Below are 19,355 nucleotides of genomic sequence, written 5' to 3'. Positions count from 1 at the left end.
CAGTATGCTAGGTGTGGAAGTCATGGGCTCCCCCGGGGTCCTCTGGAACCCCCTCTTTACCTCTGCTGGGCCCCCTCCTCTCCACCCCTGTGTCCTTGGGTGCTATATCCCATGTACCCCGACCCCCCCCCCCCAAAACTGGAATACATGCTCCAGCCTTCTCATCTTCTCATTTTCTCACAGAAATCCAATCATACTTGTTATTTGGTAGGATGGCAACTTACCAAAACATTTGAGAGGTTATATGGGAATGCCCATATTGCGAATGACTGTGACTTTCCAGTGTTTCCCTGGCTGGACCTCTCATCCCCACTGGTGAGCTGTCTGTCAGACAAGGTTGCCTTCTTAAGCCATCCTTAGTTGTAGTGGGGAGAAAAACCATTTATTACTCTTATATAACTCATACCTTGAGCAAATACATGAAATTCAATATGAGACCCTATGGAGCCATTATGAAATATTAGTGGTTCCCAGAATATATTTAAGAACAACTACGCTCAAAATGTCTTCTTCCATTTCATATCTAGACTCCAGTCTGGGATTTAAAGCAAAAACTAATATCCCCTTCCTAGGCCCAATCCCTGAAATATAGTTTGAAGTTGTATGTGTGTATGTATAATCACACCAGTCTCTAAACTTGCATATATGTTAATTCAGACTAAAATTTCTAGTCAACAGATGCTATTGAATATCCTCAAAAAGGCTGTATGCAAGTTATAGGAAGATTTAAAATATTGTTTTTATTCTTAAGGACCTTGCCACTTAAGATGACCCCCAGGCAACGAGTAGATGAATTGAGAAGCTTCTAAAATCAGAAATCTGAGATTACATCTTTAAGAGCAGCTCAATTTTACATTTCCTTTAGCAAATCCCAAGAGGACTGGAACTGGGGGGATAAGAACACTTGGCGAAAGTGAACGTGTTCGTCGCTCAGTTGTATCCAACTCTTTGTGACCCCATAGACTGTAACCCACCTGGCTCCTCTGTGCATAGAGTTCTCCCGGCAAGAATACCAGAGTGGGTAAGCTATTCCCTTCTCCAGGGAATCTTCCCTACCGAGGGGTCAAACCTGGGGCTCCTGCATTGTAGGTGGATTCTTTACCATCTGAGTCCCCGGGGAAGCTGTGGGGATAAGAACACTTGGTAGATGACAGCAGCTCATGGCCCCCATTGGCATTTTCTATGGGATGTGAAGGAAGAGAGAGTTCCAGGTTGGTACTGTCTAGGACTCAAGGACAACAGGCTTTGGATCCTGCATAGGAAGAGAACTGGCCTGTTAACGTGCCTTTCTCTTTCTAGTCTAGTTTTTACACTTTTAAATGATTAATAACAGCACTCGCCTTCTCATGCTCTTATGGAATATTAAGAACAAGAGGAGCATTAGAATCTGACATGCTTTCTGATGGAAATAAACTTTGGGTGTAAAGTTTATCTGTATAGATATACAGGATATCTGACAAAAGGTCAGAAGAGGCGAAATGTCAAGACTCATGCAAACATTTTCAAATGTGACCCAGCTCTCAGATAAGCTGATCACCCATGAAGCATCGATCCATCCCTCTTCCAAAGGAGGCAGCCTCCCCATTCAATTACACTATGCTGCCTATTGTTGCAGAAATCTATAGGGTTGTCAGTTATGTACCTTCTCTCCCCAGATAACCAGAATGACAGATCAGGAACTTGCTGTCTGGCATGAAGTCTTAAGTGTCTTTGAAGGTCTATTTATCCAGATTTGTTTATAAACTGGAAAAATCTACAAACTGCAGTCCATCTGCACATAACACTATGTTAATGAACTCATGTGTCCGGCAAATCCATAAGCTCATTACCTTTAAGTAACTGGTTTCTTCACACACGCCTAACTGGGATTATCCATCTAATCTAAATAAGTAGAAACCAGATGAAAAAAAAAAAAATTTTTTTTTTTCCTCTGAAGATGTGAACACCTTGCACCTTCCAAAATGTTGTCTTTCTGTCAAAGAGCTGACCTATTAGCATGAGATCATTTGGATCAGTGATTAAAAAAAAAAAAAATGTCCATTAGCCTCAAGGTGGTCAATGTATTGATCCCATACAGCTAATTTGAAAATGTGTATTGCTTTCTGTTAAGAGCTTAATTAGGGCTTTGTTGGCAACTTCTTGTAAAATAATTTCTGAATTTAATACTTATGCCCTTATGATACTTGCAGAATACTGTATAGAAGTTCAAAATTCTTAGATGCTTGGCAGTCATTTTTATGAAAAAGCATTGACAGTGGCCCATGATACATATGAACCAGAGCACTCTTGAATGATGGGGGAAGCTGATTTGCTGAAAGGAATTAAATTCAGTGAAGTCTTCTTTGTGGTGGCACTCCCAAGAGGCCAGACAGCTCTTATGTTGAGGTATCTGGAAAAGAGAGAATGAATAGTGAATCCCCATGCGGTTTATGGATGTGTTTTGTTTGATCCTCACAATGTATTTTGTAATGTGTGAGTCATCATGTTAGAATCAAGAAATAGTCCATTAAAATATACAGCCCTGGCTTCTCAAGAAAGATGGAAGATCTGGTTACTTGGATAGCAAGGAGATCAGACCAGTCAATCCTAAAGGAAATTGACCCTGAATACTTATCGGAAGGACTGATGCTGAAGCTCCAGTATTTTGGCCATCTGGTGTGAAGAGCCGACTCATTGGAAAAGACCTGATGCTGGGAAAGATTTAAAGCAAAAGGAGAAGAGGGCAACAGAGGATGAAATGGTTGGATGGCATCACCAGCTCAATGGACATGAACTTGGGTGAACTCCAGATGGTGAGGGACAGGGAGGCCTGGCATGCTGTAGTCCATGGGGTGGCAAAGTGTCAGACACAGCTTAGCAGATAAACAACTGGTTACACTGGTCACCATAGTCTGAACCTACCTGGTGGCTGCCTCTTTGCCCAAGTCGTGGAATCTGTGTTTTCTCACCGGCAGCACCGGGTCCCCATACATCTTGACACTGAAGCTATGCACTCCATAAATGTGAAGACTGCTGTGATGCATTGAAAGCAAAAAAGATTTTAAAGCAAAAATGAGTTCACTGTCATTTTTCATTGCACTAGCATTGTTAATTTTTTAAAATACTCATGTCTCTATCTAAAGTGAGAAAAAACAAAAGGAGACAGAAAAATGATAACATGTTTTCTTTTTTTTTTCTTTTTTTTTTTCATTTATTTTTATTAGTTGGAGGCTAATTACTTTACAATATTGTAGTGGTTTTTGTCATACATTGACATGAATTAGCCATAGATTTACATGTATTCCCCATCCCGATCCCCCCTCCCAGAAAAATGGTAACATGTTCTAAGAAAAATGAGAGTGAGCTCATCTCTTTGAGGGAATGAAGAATAGGCCCTTGTCTTTAATATGCAAACAACGCGCGTGGATGTCTTGCACCCAGCGCCTCATCAGTAATTTATGTTACTTCTCTGGCCCCCAGGAACATCGAGTTTGCGACTGCTGCTGTAGGAAATGCTTTTTTTCTATTATCTTATTTATTAAACTATTCTGCATTAGGAGCACTTAGCTCATCAAAAATGTTTTAACATTTCTCTAAGTGACAAAAGCATAAATCCAACAGCAATTCGTCACTTTTATAAGCCCAGAAAATACCAGACTGATTTTCTCATAAAGATCCTGCCATCAGTTAAATGGATAAACGATTAGTGTACGAATAAAAAACGGCCCTGCAGTTAGTGGTAGTAACGTACCCATTGTTTGTAGACATAATTGGATTGATGGACCTCAGTCATGACACTGTAAACACCAGTTATGCCAGAATGTATATATCCTAAGATACCTCATTTGTCCTAGGTATGTTTTTTGGTTTTCAAGCTGTGTTCTGGGGAAACCCAAGTAGCAGACCATTGTACAAGTTCATGGTGCATGTGGGTGGATGGGGGTAGATTGTATGGCAAGGATCAACTTATAACTTACGGACCAGGTGTGCTGAACATTTCCATGGGGTCTGGTTTTTTTTTTTTAATTTATTAATTTTTTTTTTTTTTTGCCATGTTGAGGTCTTCATTGCTGTGTGCAGACTTTCTCTGGCTGTGGCGGGCGGGGGCTTCTCTCTAGTTGCTGCTCACAGGCTTCTCATTGCGGCAGCTTCTCTTGATGCAGAGCACAGGCTCTAGGCATGCAAGCTATGCATGAACACACAATATTATTTTTCAGATTCCTTTCCCTCATAGGTCATTATACGATATGAGTATAGTCCCCTAAGGTATACAGGTTTTTTGTTGTTATTGTTGTTGTTGTTTTTAAGTTGCCAGTCATGTTTGACTCTTTGTGACCCCATGAACTATTTATTATATATAGATAGATAGAAAGATATATATATATATATATAGTGTGTGTGTATCTGTTATTCCCAAACTCCTGATTTGTCCATTCCCCCTTTCCCATTTAGTAACCCTAAGTTTGTTTTCTGTGTCGGTGAGTCTATTTCTCTTCTCTTTTGTATATAAAGTTCATTTGTATCTTTTTAAAAAATTTCTACATGTGAGTGATATCATTATATATATATATATATATATAATCACATATCATATACCATGTGATCAGATAAGCTTTAATTTGAGGAAGCAGTCTATGGCTAAATATAAATTTGAATACTACTGTGCTATGTAAGTAAAAGACTTTTAGAAGCTAACGTAGTTGTTTTTCAGATTAATAAAGACCTTTTCCTTTATGTGCCACAGTTAACCACTAGGAAGAAAAAAAAAAGCTGCCCCAAGTCTTTTTTCAAAACCTCTGCAGCATATTGCATTTTCTTCCAATCATTTTTAAAGAATATGTATGTTTGTGATTTCTTTTTTTGTTGTTTTTACAAATTTATGATTGCACTAAACACACAGTTTTGCAGCTTGACTCTTTCATGCATTATGAGCATTTTCAGTATTTTCACTAGTTGAAATCATGACCTTTAGTGCTGTACAATATTAAATTGAATTATTGAATCATGATTTATTTAAAGAGAGCTCTGCCATACTTTCTTTCTCTCTCTTTTTTTGCAACTAAAAATAGTTTATTGTGTTTAAATCCTTGTTTGTAGCCCTAATAATTTTCTTCGGCAAATTCTTGAGATCACAATTACAAGAGCAAAAGGCTTACTATCTTTAAGCCTGTTAGATGGAGATAATATTAGGAAGAAAATTAAAGCAGGACACAGGCAGTGAGAGGGCCTTGCTATATTAGAGGAGGGTTGTCAGGCAAGACCTCTCTAAGGAGGCAGCATTTGATTAGAGACCTGAATGAAAGGTGGAATTGAGCCTTTGGGACACTTTCAGGCGAGGCCTTCCAGGCAGAAAGCAGAGGAAGGAGCAGGTGTTAAGGCCCTGAGGGGTAGGACCTTGCTTTGAGTTTTCTAGATCAGGAAGGAGTCCAGCAGGGCTGGAGTAGAGTGCGCAGAGGTTACTTGGGGAATCTAAGGTGGGAGGTTAACTAGGGGGCAGACCAAGAAGGGCTTTCTGAGCCATGGTAAGGATGTGCAGTTTTGTTCTTAGTGGAGTTCAAAGCTGTAGAAGGATTTGGGCCCAGAAAAGGATATGACCTAATCCCTTCGTGGAGAATCCACGATGGAGGCAGCAATGGAAGCCCCAGACAGACCATAGTTGAGAGGCTCTTAGTGTCTTCCAGAAAGGAGATAATCATAGAGCAGCAATAGCAGAAATGCCTGGTACTCTGTAAGTTCAATTAAAAACATACTGTATGTGTGTGTGCCTGTGTACATTTGTGAAATTTTCGTCGTCACTCTTTGGGTAGGAACAACGTCATTATATTGTTGTTCACCTTTTTTTTAGTGGTATAGAATATTTATTGAGTTGTCTAATTAGCATGTGTTTTTTCCGTCTTATTTTGGATGACATTTTATCATCAACTGATACGAGAGCATGAGTGATTCAGATTGTAACCCTCAGATCATCAGATTATTACCGTTTTATATGTCAAATCTGTGGCAAATATTTTCTTGGTGTGTTGGCCACTTCATTTTGTGCATGAGGTATTTTTATAGAAGTTTTTAATTTGGAACCAGACCTCTGCTTGATGATTGTGGCTTTAATTTCCTCTGGGCCCAGATTTGCTTTGGAAAGCTTTCTTTGATTTCCAGGTGCTGGGCCTACTTTGGTTTCTGTTTCGAGGGCCACTGCCCCCAGGGTCATTTCCTCACTAGGAATGATTTACTTATGGACCATGGCCAGACTTTCCCAACTTCCTGACCAGCTGTTTGTGGGGGAAGGATGGGAAAAGAAGATGACTTAAGGTGGAGACAGGAGGGAATGGCTTTGTAGGCGCTAGAAATGGAAAGGGTAGGATATTAACAATCAGAAAACCAAACAGTTTGCACTCAGAATTTCTGGACCAGGAGGAGAGTGGAGTGGAACCAGAGTTCCCCAGACCCATTTTAAGCTGACTGATTCGTCTCTCCAGTGACACAGCAGTGATGGTGGTTTAAAAACCCAATCCAGTTGGCTTAACATAAATAAATGTTTTATCACAGATACTGGCGACAACTCTTACTTTCTGGTGGCAATGTGGATTTACTTCTTTTCTTATAAATTTATTTGTTTGGAGGTTCTGGGTCTTAGTTGTGGCATACAGGATCTTCTTAGCTGCATCATGTGAGATCTAGTTCTCCAACCAAAGATTGAACCCAGGCCCCCTGCATTGGGAGCGCAAAGTCTTAGCCACTGGACCACCAGGGAAGTCCCTAGATTTACCTGTTTCCATCTTAACCATTAAATGTAAGGTCCGTGGAAGAAGAGGTTATGTTGGGTTTGTTTATCTCGCTTTTTTCAACTCTCTGATGTTCAGTAAATGTTGGAATATTTATCAGTTCAATGAATGAATGGCTGGAAAATATGCAGTTACTGGGGAGTGGAGGATATTTTGTAATGGCCTTGTGGTCAGATGGTTTTAAAATTGTCTCCACTGTCCTGCTTCATTAAACAGAGCAGTGCTTTTGGACTCTGCTTTTGGACATCATTAGTTCTTAAACCCAAGGCTGGCACATGGTGATGCCTTGAGGAGCTGCTGGGGTTGGTAGTCAAGCTTGCCTCCTTACTTCATGGTCCTGCATCATGTTGCTTTTTCCGCTCTTGTACATGTTTTAAAGCAGTTCTCAGATCTCTTTTGGCTATTTTGGCATCATTTTCTTTTCTAAAAATCTGCCTCATCTTGGATTGATTTTGGATTGACTGGTGACTTTTGGTATTCTATACTCTCATTCTTGGGATGGTTCTTGGGATAAATATTAAAGTATCAGTACAGGTTTTCTTCTAGTAAATAAATCCCTTTTAATGGAAGCCAAAAATATTTATTAAACCAAATTGCTAACAGGTGTCACTTGATTATTGAAGATAAATTATAATTGTTTACATTTAAAGATGAAATGAGACATCTTCTAAAGCCAACTTTCAATTATCTGGTGGGCAGGGTACGTGAAAAGAACCAGATGCATGTACTTCCATGTGAGGTCTTTTTGGTATAGTGACTGCTTTCTTGGTTAAATTACAGTTTTGATGTGTCTGTTAAATTCCTGTGTATAACACATAATAACCAGAGCTAAATGGTTCTTGTCAAACAGGAGCTGTGTACGGTGCTACCAAGATGGCACGAGGGAGTGGAGATGATGTTTAGATGCAGAAGCAGAGGACAGCATGGGGAAGGCAGGCAGCTGGATAGGGGAAGCCTGGCCTGCTTGATGAATTAGGGGATATAGGGACAGTGTGCCCCAGCTTTCGGGAGGATGAAGATCCAGGGAGCAGAAGGTCCCATCTGTGGCTTCCTCATGTGTCCAGGGAAAGAGTACTTTTGGCCAAGGATAGGTTTAAGGTAGAACTGGAAAGAGAAATAGATACTCTAGGAGCAAGCTAGAGGAAACAAACCAGAGATGGGACTAGTCTATACTCAGAGGATGTGAAAAGTGAGGTCCTTTGGAAGGGAAGCTGGGGCTTAAATGTGTCGGGTATTTGATCTGACCTAAACATCTGTCGAATCACTAAAGAAGTAACATAAACAATCACCAAAGGAACATGTCCCTGAAACCAGGGAGCGTTAAGATCTGAGTTTCATTTCTGTGTTTCTGAGTACCCAAATCTATGTTGTTGTTTAAATGCAAACAATATCAGCATCAAACCTTGTCTGACAACGTAATATCCTCTCTGCACAAAGTCCAAGCTCTACCTACATGGGTTGCTTTTTCTAATCTCCATTTTGGGCCAGTTATTGGAGCATCATCATCATCAGTTGTAACATGATGAAATATAATGAAATGACCTAATTACAGTTTTTTCTCTCTTCTATTGCATTTTTAGAAAATAGGTCAAAGTCGATAGGATGCTTATATTCTCTTCCCACCTCCAGTTTATTAACTGGAGTATTCATGTCCTGAATATACCAAATGAATGAAAAGGATGGTGTATGGGATAAAGATTAAAAAGATACCATTCGTCTTGCCATTTGTGTTATGTACATCTCTGTCCCATATGCTCTAACCACTCATCTTCCGATTCCAGAAAAGTTTGTGTGTGTGTGTTAATGACTTGTGAACATTCCTGACTTCTGATAGGTGGAATGGCTGAAAAACGAGGAGCCCATAGACTCTGAGCAAGATGAGCACATCGACACCAGAGCAGACCACAACCTCATCATCCGGCAGGCGCGGCTCTCGGACTCCGGGAATTACACTTGCATGGCGGCCAACATCGTGGCCAAGAGGAGGAGCCTGTCGGCCACAGTGGTGGTTTATGGTAAGACCAGCCCAAAGGCCCGGAGTGGATAGAGGGGACAGAAATCAGAGGGGGAGAGGGAGGTGCATTTCCTTAGAACTTTCTGTGTGCAGCACTGAAGGGAATCCGGCGCGTTTCCCTTACAGCGCCATCTGCCTCACCCCATTGGCAGGTGACGCAGACCCCTATAGCTGGGAATGTGTTTGCTCTTTCATCCAAGATTGGACTTCCGGGGGACAGTGAGTGACATTTTCAATCTATTTTCAAAAGAATCTCAAAAGACGTTTCTTTGCCTCCATTGTGTTTACATTTGAAAAGAATTGAGGTGGGCAACTTCCGCTTCCCACTCTTCCCAAACCCAACATTCACCCCATCCTCCCCAGACCTGCTATTCGCAGTTCCTCTTCTGGTATATGAAATTCACCAAAAACAAACGTGACCATTCGCTGAATAGCTCAGGTAATGCATAAGTGAAATTCCCAGCTATTGAAGTAAGCACTCCCTTCCACAATAGAAGAGCCCTGGGATTTACGTTTGAAGCACTGAAAGTTAATAGAAATTCAGACCCTGTTATTTTCTTCTTCTACTCTGGAATTTCAAGTGCTGTAGAGATATGTTGATGAGTTCTTCCTCTGTTTCATCATTTCCTTGCAAAGCAAATTCTCTGTATCCCTCCTATGGTCTACAGAAGAGTAGATCAAGAGATGGAGACTAGATCAGCCCCACGGTTGCCACACAGTGGGGCAGCCGGGGAGGGTCCCCGCTGGTCTCTTGGTCCCTGGATGCCCAACTCACAACACCTGGCAAGTGACTTGCACATAGTAGGCAATCAGTAAAAACCTCTTTCCTTTCTTTTTTTTTTTTGTTTTCTTCTCCCCTCCCCATTTTTTTCTCTCAGTGAATGGAGGCTGGTCTTCCTGGACAGAGTGGTCAGCCTGCAATGTTCCCTGTGGGAGAGGATGGCAGAAACGTTCCCGGACCTGCACCAACCCAGCTCCTCTCAATGGTGGAGCCTTTTGTGAGGGAATGTCAGTGCAGAAAATAACCTGCACTGCTCTCTGTCCTGGTGAGATATGCGTAGATTTCCTTTTCCCTTCTCATCCACCACCACGACTGAGCTGGTGTGAAGCTTTCAGTAGAACCTACCTGCCCAAAGTCAACATCTTCCAGGTTCTTGGAATGGAGCGTTTGTCCAGAGTTCTGACGTGGAACTCATTGTAATAGCAAGAACATGGGTGAAATACCTCTATATGGGGGCATAGTTTTTCTCTTCATACTCAGATTACCCTAGACACTCAACATCAATAAGCCAAATGTTTTTATGTATTTTTATACTACCAGTGTTTGATTGGGTTAAGCCATACCCTTCTCTCCTTGGGTTCTCCCATTGTATAGTGTTCATCTGTATAATAGGGTGTAGTGAAATGCCTTTGAGCACAAAACAGGTACCAAATACTTGCCCTTTTATCATCAGTCACCATTCAACTAACCTCATCAGGTTTGCCTTTGCATTTAAGACAATGCAATTGGCAGAGATTGCATCACAGCCATTTCTGTTTTGCATTTGGGCTATGATTGCCTTCCTTTGAATAGAGGCTTCATTTACCAAATATGGCTTTTATAAGTTCTTTTGCTCATCTTACTGGCTGTAACCCAATTTATACAATGAGAAATAGATGAGCCAGAAGCTGACTTTCTGAATGGGAAGCATATCCTCCCACTGAGAAATAAAATGAATCCTGGGTCTCACACGCAGGATCGAACATTAAGTCCAAGGATGCTGGACCAGAGACTTGTGTCTTTAAAATTGCAAATATAGTGCCACTCAAAGCTAAGGCGAGGCTTTTGCCTGTGCTTGGAGTTTCATTTTGAATTTGTATTCAGTACACATTTATTGAGTGCTTACTATGTGCGGGTACTATGCAAGATACATTTACACAATGTCCTTTAGTTTTGTGTTGTGAGTTTTATGATTCCCCAGTTGACAGAAATGGAAAAGACAGGCTAAGTGCTTGCTTAGGGTGGCTCAGCCAAAAAGTTGACAGAACTAAGACAAGGATTCAGATATTTTGATTCAAATTTAGTATTTTTATTTTACCCTACACTGGGCTTCCCAGGTGGTTCAGTAGTAGAGAATCTGTCTGCCGATGCAGAAGACACAGGTTCAATCCCTGGGTCAGGAAGATCCCCTGGAGAAGGAAATGGCAACCCACTCCAGTATTCTTGCCTGGGAAATCTCATGGACAGAGGAGCCTGGTGGGCTACAGTCCATGGGGTCGCAAAGAGTCAGGCGCAACTGGGTGGCTGAGCATGCACATGCACTTGACTAGTCGCTCTGGATTAAAAGTGGCAATATCTTCAATAACCCACATAAGCATGGTTGGCCTATTCCTAGGAGGTAGTGGAACAATTGCTTCCAACAGCTGCCATAATCTCTAGGGTTGTTTTTTAGTGGAATTAAGTTCAGTTTGTTCGTTTCTACATACGGCAGCAATCCATGACCCAAGAAATTCTATTTATGTAAGTCTTGGTATCTTGGGGCTTGGCTGACCTGTTTTAGTTTAACACTATCAATATATATGGGTTTAACTTTTTATTATTAAGGGGTTTTTAGGACTTAAAGAACATTTATTCTACTTTCTGTTCTAAACTATCAACCCGTAAGGAAGTAGTGATTACCAGTGGTTCTTGCACAGAGTGTATCTATCCATCTAAGATGCACTTGGGCATAAAAGACGGGGAAAGAATGGATAATGACATGATTAGCTAACCTGAGGGCATGGGTAATTCACATGTTTGCCCAAATTCAGTAATTGATCTCATCCTGCAATAGCGAGAGAATTATACCACTGCTGTTGTTCACCTGTCTCTTTAGGAAAGAAACCATGGAGAGAAGATAAACGGATATATTATTTTGTTTCTGTGGTAGTGGTGATTTCTTTGAAATCCAGCTCTAAGAACCACAGTGGCCTTGGGGTGAGTCTCCTGACAGCTGTCAGATGAAGCCTAATGATGGCTCCTTCTGTTTCCCTTTGAAGTGGACGGGAGCTGGGAAGTGTGGAGTGAGTGGTCAGTCTGCAGCCCAGAATGCGAGCATCTGCGGATCCGAGAATGCACAGCCCCCGCCCCGAGAAACGGGGGCAAATTCTGCGAAGGTCTAAGCCAGGAATCCGAGAACTGCACAGACGGCCTTTGCATCCTAGGTAAGACCTTACGATACACATCTTCTGTGTCTGTCCATCATAGGAAAAGATGCTATGATAATGCCAGGACCATTGATTCAGTGAAACCAGTTCGCAGAAAACAAAATCCCCCAGAGCAAAAATAAAATGGGTGGAAAGTGTCAAAGAGCAGACAAATAGGCCATTTTAAACATCGTTACCGCTGTCAGTTCCACCCATGCGTGTATTTACTGTTAGCGAAACTAGATATGCTTGGGAGAGAAATGATGCAGGCAAATGTGTTAGACTTTGGGGCTTAGCAGTTCTTCTCTTATAGGGGCCAGTGTTTTTAGGTTTGGTGAAATTCTGATCTGGATCAATGTAGGCTTATATTTCTCCAAAGAATTTTACCAGACTCTAAAGCATTTTGTAATCCTCAGAGACCATGGGACATGCAGTGTGACCAAGGGATGTGTGTTGTGACTGTTACCTTACAGATGGGGGGAAATACGACACTGAGGAGGTGGCTGGGTTTGTCTCAAATTGGTCTGGCGTGGCCCAAATTAGAATGCCCATTTCAGAACTTCCAAGACTGTGTTATTCCTGAGGTTATGTTATAACTTCTTCAAGTGACTGTCTGCCTGGGTATAAAACCATGGGAGGATTAAATAGAACCACACAGAGGTGAGTTTTAATTTGGTGGTGTCCCTTACTAGCTTTGTGATCTAGGGTAACTCACTCAACTGCTTAACGTCTCTGAATTGTACCAAGAGTACCCAAAAAGTGCCTATTTTTGGTTATTGTCTGGGACCAATATTAAAAGAATATATTTTGAATATTTCATGGCACAGAATAGGTGCTCGATAAATAGCAATCCCTTCTCCGCTTGCCCACTCAGATGTGCTAAGGGTATATTGATTTTTCTTAGATCCTTCAAAAACAGGAGATTCGAGGCGTACCTATTCTTTAGAACTAGGTTGCCTTCTGGGATGATATCCAGCAGAAAATAGTGTAGTTCAATAATTTGTCATCTTTTCAGGAATATATGTCACTTTTTAGTTAGGAAGATTATAGTATGAAGGAGGCATCTAAGTTGTATTTATCTTTCTGTGTCAATATGACTAGCTATGCTTGAAAGCAAGGCTCTACAAACAGTTATATTTTCAAAATAAGTCGAAATGGTTAATGCATTAGTGAAAATGTTCAATACATTGAAATAAGTGCTACCTCATAGCCCATAATTCCTTTATTTGCTCAGTTCAAGTACTGAGTAATCTGCATGCGTCAGACAGAATACAAAGGTCTGTAATTAAAGAGAACCAAGTCTTGGGCTTCCCTGTTGGCCCAGATGGTAAAGAATCTGCCTACAATGCAGAAGACCTGGGTTCAGTCCCTGGGTCGGGAAGATCCCCTGGGGAAGGGAATGACTACTCCCTATAGTATTCTTGCCTGGAGAATCCCATGGACGGAGGAGCCTGGCAGGCTGCAGTCTGTAGGGTTGCAAAGATTCAGAGAAGACTAATCGACTAACACTTTGACTTTTCACCCACCAGTCTCAGTGGTGAAAGTAAATATACTGTCGTAGTCAAGATAGACAACGTTTCCATTCATCCCCAAAGTTTGCTTGCAGTCTTTTGCAGTCATTTCTTTTCCCCTACCCCTAACCACCACTTTTCTGCTTTCTTTCAGTTGTCATAATGCGTTTGACATTCCTTCATTCTGCTACACCTATCAGTAATTAATTTTTTATTTTTGTTAAGTAGTGTTCCATTTTATGGATCTACCACAATGTGTTTATCCTTTCACCAGGTGATAGACACAGGATTGTTTTCATTTGGGGGTGCTTATGAACAAAGCTGCTATGAACCCTTGTGTACAGACCTTGTGTGGACATTTATTTTCATTTCTTTTGGGTAAATGCCTAGAAATGGGATTAGTGGTCCATATGGTGATTAGATATTTGATGGTATAAGAAACTTTCTGAAATAACTGTGATCATTTAAATTTTTACCACTAGGATGTAACTGTGCTGGTTGTTCCACATCTTTGCCAACACTTACTATTGGTCATTTTAAATTAAGCCATTCTAATGAGTTTGTAGATTTTTTTTTTTATTGTAACTTGCACTTCCATAACAGCTAATGATATTGAGCAAATTTTCATTTGTTAATTGGTCATTCATCTGTGTTTGTTGATGAAATGTCTATTCCATTCTTTTCAAATATAAGGAGACAATACAAACTCATTAGCAAGAGGTTTAAGGAAATGTGTTTCTGGCTACCCTTGACCACCACCAGATATATCTGAAATATACCTTTAAGTTGTGACTATTTCTTGACATGTTTCTTAACATTGATTTAGGACTATAGTTAAGACAATAATTTCATATATCTTCTAAAAAGTCCTTGAGGGTGTAACTATGTGGCTTACTAGTTTAGATGATCATTAGACACTTTTGAAATATTAGAAATAAAAAACAGAAATAAGAGAATACTGATTGAAGTATTATAGTACTATTATAGTACATAGTAATCACCTTCCCTGCCTGCCTGCTCAGGTGCTTCAGTGGTGTCCAACTCTTTGCGATCCCATGGACTGCAACCCACCAGGCTCCTGTCCTAGAATCCTGTCCATGGGATTCTCCGGGCAAGAGTACTGGAGAGGGGGTTCCATGCCTCCCTCCAGGGAATCTTCCCAACCCAGGGATCAAACCTGCATCTCTTATGTCTCCTGCATCGGCAGACGGGCTCTTTACCACTAGCACCATCTAACAACCACCCGTTGGACTTGAGCTTAGGGAAAATTCTATGAATGTCAAGCTTCAACCTTAGTTGACTGAAAATTAAGAGTTACTGATTGAAGACAGGCAATGGTTAGCTCCAAATGTGAGAAAAAATTATCAAATATGTGAATATTATTTATTTGCACTTGTATTGTTAGTTGAGTAAGAGGGTACTGACCAGTCCAGACCCCAGCTTTAAAATCTGAGATATTGTATTCACCAGGGTTCTCCAGAGAAACAGAACCAATATGATACATATATAAGAAACAGGATATACACACACATATATATAAAGAGATTCTTTATAAGAAATTGGCTCATATTATTATAGAAGCTGGGAAATCCAGAGTCTGTAGAACCAGTGTCCCAGTTCAGAAACTGTCAGGCAGGAGGAGAGTCTCTTACCTGGGAAGCATCAGGCATTCAAATGGTTAGATGTGGCCCACCCACAGTGTGGAGGGCAATTTGCTTTTTTCAGCCTATTGTAACGTTGGTCTCATCTGAAAACACCCTCATAGACTAATATTTGACCAAATATTTGGGTACCTGATGGCCTGGTCAGGTTGACACATGAAATTAACCATCCCAGATGCATATGTACTTGTGAAGTTCCAAAGCCTAGCTCCTTCCTTTTAAAGGCATCAAATCAAGGTTCAGGCAGTTACTTTGTTACTGAGTGAAACCCTCCTATGAACCTTGACCATGTGTGGTTTTCTGTCTCACATGTGCAATTTAGTGAGTATTCTGTTTCCATTTTCCAGTAGTGGAAATAGAATGAGCAGAACAGTGAGCTTTACAATATGCTCAGCATTAAAGGTTGAGAGCTTTGTTAAATCCCCTCATGAGTTTAAAACACTATGTAAGCCTTTTCTCTCTGTTCAATCTCTTCATTCCCCTATTCCCTTTTCTACTTAAGAATGGGTTTGTCTAGCATTCTTTGCCTCTGTCGTATGCATATTAAGATGTCTGTCAAACATGATCAGAGACTCTTGATGGTTACAATGACTAAGCTTTTTGATGGAAAAATTGAAGCCTGTGAAATCATAGACGTGAATGAGATGTATTTATACATCAGTGGGAAAGGAGTGTGTTTCTAGGAGCCCAACACCAGGATACAGTCTGCCCTTTAAGAGACAGAGTGGGTCCCATGTCAGCAAAGATGAAGCGCATTTGACTGTGTCTGCAGGAATCAATGAACACAGTCTGGCTAGATGGTGCCAGCATTACTCTCTGCTTCTGGCTGGTACTCTGCTGAAGTGTTCTTGGTGAAAGTAGCTGTGCTCTCGGGATGGAGATCCAATGAAGGCTAGGTTTGATTAAAATAACATTTGGCAATAGCTTTATGGAGCAGTCACTTTGTGAAAGATCTGGGTCATGTTCCAATTGGGGAATTTCCTTCATTTGATTTTTTTTTTCCCCTTTATGCCAGACATGACCCTGAAGCAAGTCCTCAATTCCCCAACTTCTCTTGGCAGTTTCACAGTGACATTGCTTGGCTCTTGGATGACCTACAATTCTTTAATTTTTACTTAGCTCTCAACAAAGCATCTGGATTTCCTTTGTTGTCCCTGAGGGCTGCATTTCTCCTAGAGATGGAGCTGCCAGCTCTGAACGATCGCTTTAATATTGGGGTATGATTGTTGCTTGGTCAGTTGTGACTGAAGCACAGGACCTTAGTGTTATGCTAGCACAGATGGCCACACCTAAATGCTCCCAACAAGGAAATAAATGCCCCAAGACTGGTGAGGTTAGGCGATTGATGCCAATAGCAGTGAGTGTGAGGTTCCAAATTGCAAGCATAAACTAAACATCCAGTGAGTGCCTTTGTGCTGGAACTGTTCTTTTCCAGGAAGACAATTATGTGGAATGCCTGTCGAGAGATGGGAACTTGTGGATGCCTGTTTTCTAATCTTTAACCTCAGAATCAGGTAGCTTTCTAACTGCTGTCTTTTCCACTTGCTGAACTTAGCTACCTCTGTGCTTGAAGGATCACTGAAATGTACATGTAAGTGACATGTACATTTCCTCATTGGCAGAAACAGTAGGGTGAACATGGTGGGGTGCTTAGTTTGAATCTGGGAAGTAAAGGGAACCTGTTCCCCGCACTTTTTATTTCAGCAGATAGGAAACTAAAGGCTTTGCCTTCAGAGGATTAAGTGAATTCGCGTCAGACAGGATTAGTACCCAGATGGGCAGTGATGATGAAGCCAGAGAAATTCCACAGGGTCCTGAAAGAGAAGCTTCGTGACTGATCTACCTAATGGCTAATCTGTCCTTCTTGTTAGGATGTGAGATAGGTCAGTTCAACATTGACAGTTCAGAAACAGAAAGAGCAGTTACACGGTGCTTTGTTTTCATTTCTGATGGGTACACTGATAAGAAAAGTTGGAGTTGACGGCTTGGAAACCTCATCAAGGATAAAGACATCCCATACAATAGCAGGTTCAAATAAACATCCCCAAGCTGCATCTCCAATCTAACTACATTGTCTGTTGAGCTACCTACTTAAATGACCTAAAAGGAGCACCTGAAAAGGTGAACCTGTAATCACATCAAAGGAAAGGTTTCCTTGGTAAGCATTTTCTCTTGGATCATTCTAAACCTCATTGTTATCCATTACAGTAATTACCTGGGTTCCTTCCCTGTATTTTCTAGGGCACTGAATAAGAAAATTTTCATTCCAGAGTTCACTGAGTGCATCTGAAACAACTCTTAGTTTTTGCTGGTGGTTTACTGAATGTCTGCTTTGTATATGGGATTATAACAGATGGGTGTCCCTTTATTAAAACAAAATCCACACATCCTTCCTTTGGACAAAGAGTCAGGACTCACACAAGACTCATTCTTCAACTTTTTGTTGGATAAGTTCATGTTTCAGGGCCCACTGTACTACATAATTGCCTAATTGTAGTATCGTAAAATTGTAGTATCACAAAAAAATTAAAATGGCATCAGTGAGATAACATGCTAGCCAATGCATTAAGTTGTCATGAAGCTTCCTGCTGCTTGCTAATTCTCCCAAGGAGTTTTAATATTAAAAACCCATTTCCACTCCACTTATAGTATATAGTAGGTATCCCTTTTTATATAAAGATTTCTCCTAGAAATACCCAACAACTGCCTCTTTGCATAACAAACAATTGATTAATTCAGAGTTGCCTTTATGTATACTGAATAGAAAATGCAGATATAATATTGCAGACCCGCAGGAGTAATAAGAATGTTGATTTGGACACATATGGTATCTTTAGCAGCTTAGCCACAGCCTTCCCCCAAAGCCCCAGTAAAAACTCTCCCATGATGAGACCCAGTAAGAAGACCAGTGAATAACATTCTTTAACGAGAGAGACTGAAGTGGCTCATAACTGAAGTTTCCAGTGTGCTTAATTAAAAAAGAAAATAGAGATAGCTTAATATTCATGTGTCTTAGTGAAGGCATTTTTAAAAAATTCTACAAGGCTAAAACTGTTCCATTTGTGCCTCATGATAAGAGGACCTGAACTCAAATACCACATCCTAAGTGGAACTGAGCATAAAAAAAAAGGCAAAAGGATAAACCATATACAAACAAATCACTGTAAAATGTCTCTGCTTTTTTATCCACCCCCTGTGGATTTTCTCCATTTATGCCTTGTTAACAAGAAGAAAAAGACATCTGATTGTCTTTTTGAGCATAATCCCCCTTCCAAATAAGGATTGACCTTCATCCGCTGGCCAATTATTGATATGTATTTAGTAAACTATTAAAACAAAAAACAACCTGACCTCAGCAATTATTGATATGTATTTAGTAAACTATTAAAACAAAAAACAACCTGACCTCAGGTGTAGAAAAAGAACTTATGATTACCAATGGGGAAAGTGGAAGAGGGATAAATTAGAAGTTTGATATTAACATATATACACTACTGTATATAAAATAGATAAATAACACAACCTACTGTATAGCACAGAGAAATATAGTCAATATTTTGTAATTACCTATAAGGGAAAGAATCTGAAGAAGAATATGTATATATATGTATAGATAGATAGATTCAATCAACTAACAAAACATTGTAAATCAACTATACTTCAATTTAAAAAAAAAAAAAAAACTGTGGCCTTTCTTACCAACCAGTTCTGAAACAAGTACTTAAAATGCTTTTTGTATGCAGGAAATTTTCATTCTGTCATTACCTTTACTATATTCCTTCATAAACCTGTGCCACACATACAGAGTCACAAAATAACCTACTTAAGAACTTCTTTCATAGCTAATACAATTCAGTGCAGTTTTTCCATTTCTTTCTTCTACTTTTTCCTATTCCTATCAACTATCCCCCCCAAACATATTTTAATATGAACTTTTACACTGTGCTTACATTCCTCGAATGCATTTGGAGAGGAAGTACTTTGTCATGCGACAGAAGCATTTCTAGAAGATTGTTTATTTGACACATCTTGTTAACTTTGTTCATTTTATGGGATGAATTGAAATAAAACACTTCCACTGTAAATAGGAAGGACTTTTGAATTAAATTTGGGCAGCTGGATAGCAGGATATATTCCTTCCAAGATCACATTACTCAGGGTATACATATCACCAAGAAAACTCAATAGACAAACAAGAAGGGATCCCCATGACAGTGTAAACTGGCGGCAGAAAACCCAATAGAAA

At 40.3% G+C, this 19,355-nt stretch overlaps 1 protein-coding gene across 9 annotated transcripts in view; it reads left to right on the top strand.

Moving 5' to 3' along the window:
- The window catches only part of UNC5D (unc-5 netrin receptor D), a 612,862-nt gene that overhangs the window by 481,088 nt on the left and 112,419 nt on the right, over nt 1-19,355 (top strand). For 6 of the 9 annotated variants that reach the window (XM_070459902.1, XM_070459903.1, XM_070459907.1 and 3 more), the window contains exons 5-7: nt 8,593-8,773; nt 9,651-9,818; nt 11,791-11,955. In XM_070459902.1, the coding sequence (XP_070316003.1) occupies nt 8,593-8,773; nt 9,651-9,818; nt 11,791-11,955 (514 nt within the window). The remainder of the gene's footprint in view (nt 1-8,592; nt 8,774-9,650; nt 9,819-11,790; nt 11,956-19,355) is intronic. The other 3 variants (XM_070459905.1, XM_070459906.1, XM_070459904.1) reach the window with 1 other exon arrangement.

Source organism: Odocoileus virginianus, chromosome 32, assembly GCF_023699985.2.
Source record: "Odocoileus virginianus isolate 20LAN1187 ecotype Illinois chromosome 32, Ovbor_1.2, whole genome shotgun sequence".
NCBI lineage: Eukaryota > Metazoa > Chordata > Mammalia > Artiodactyla > Cervidae > Odocoileus > Odocoileus virginianus.
This window is presented reverse-complemented; position numbering and strand designations above follow the sequence as displayed.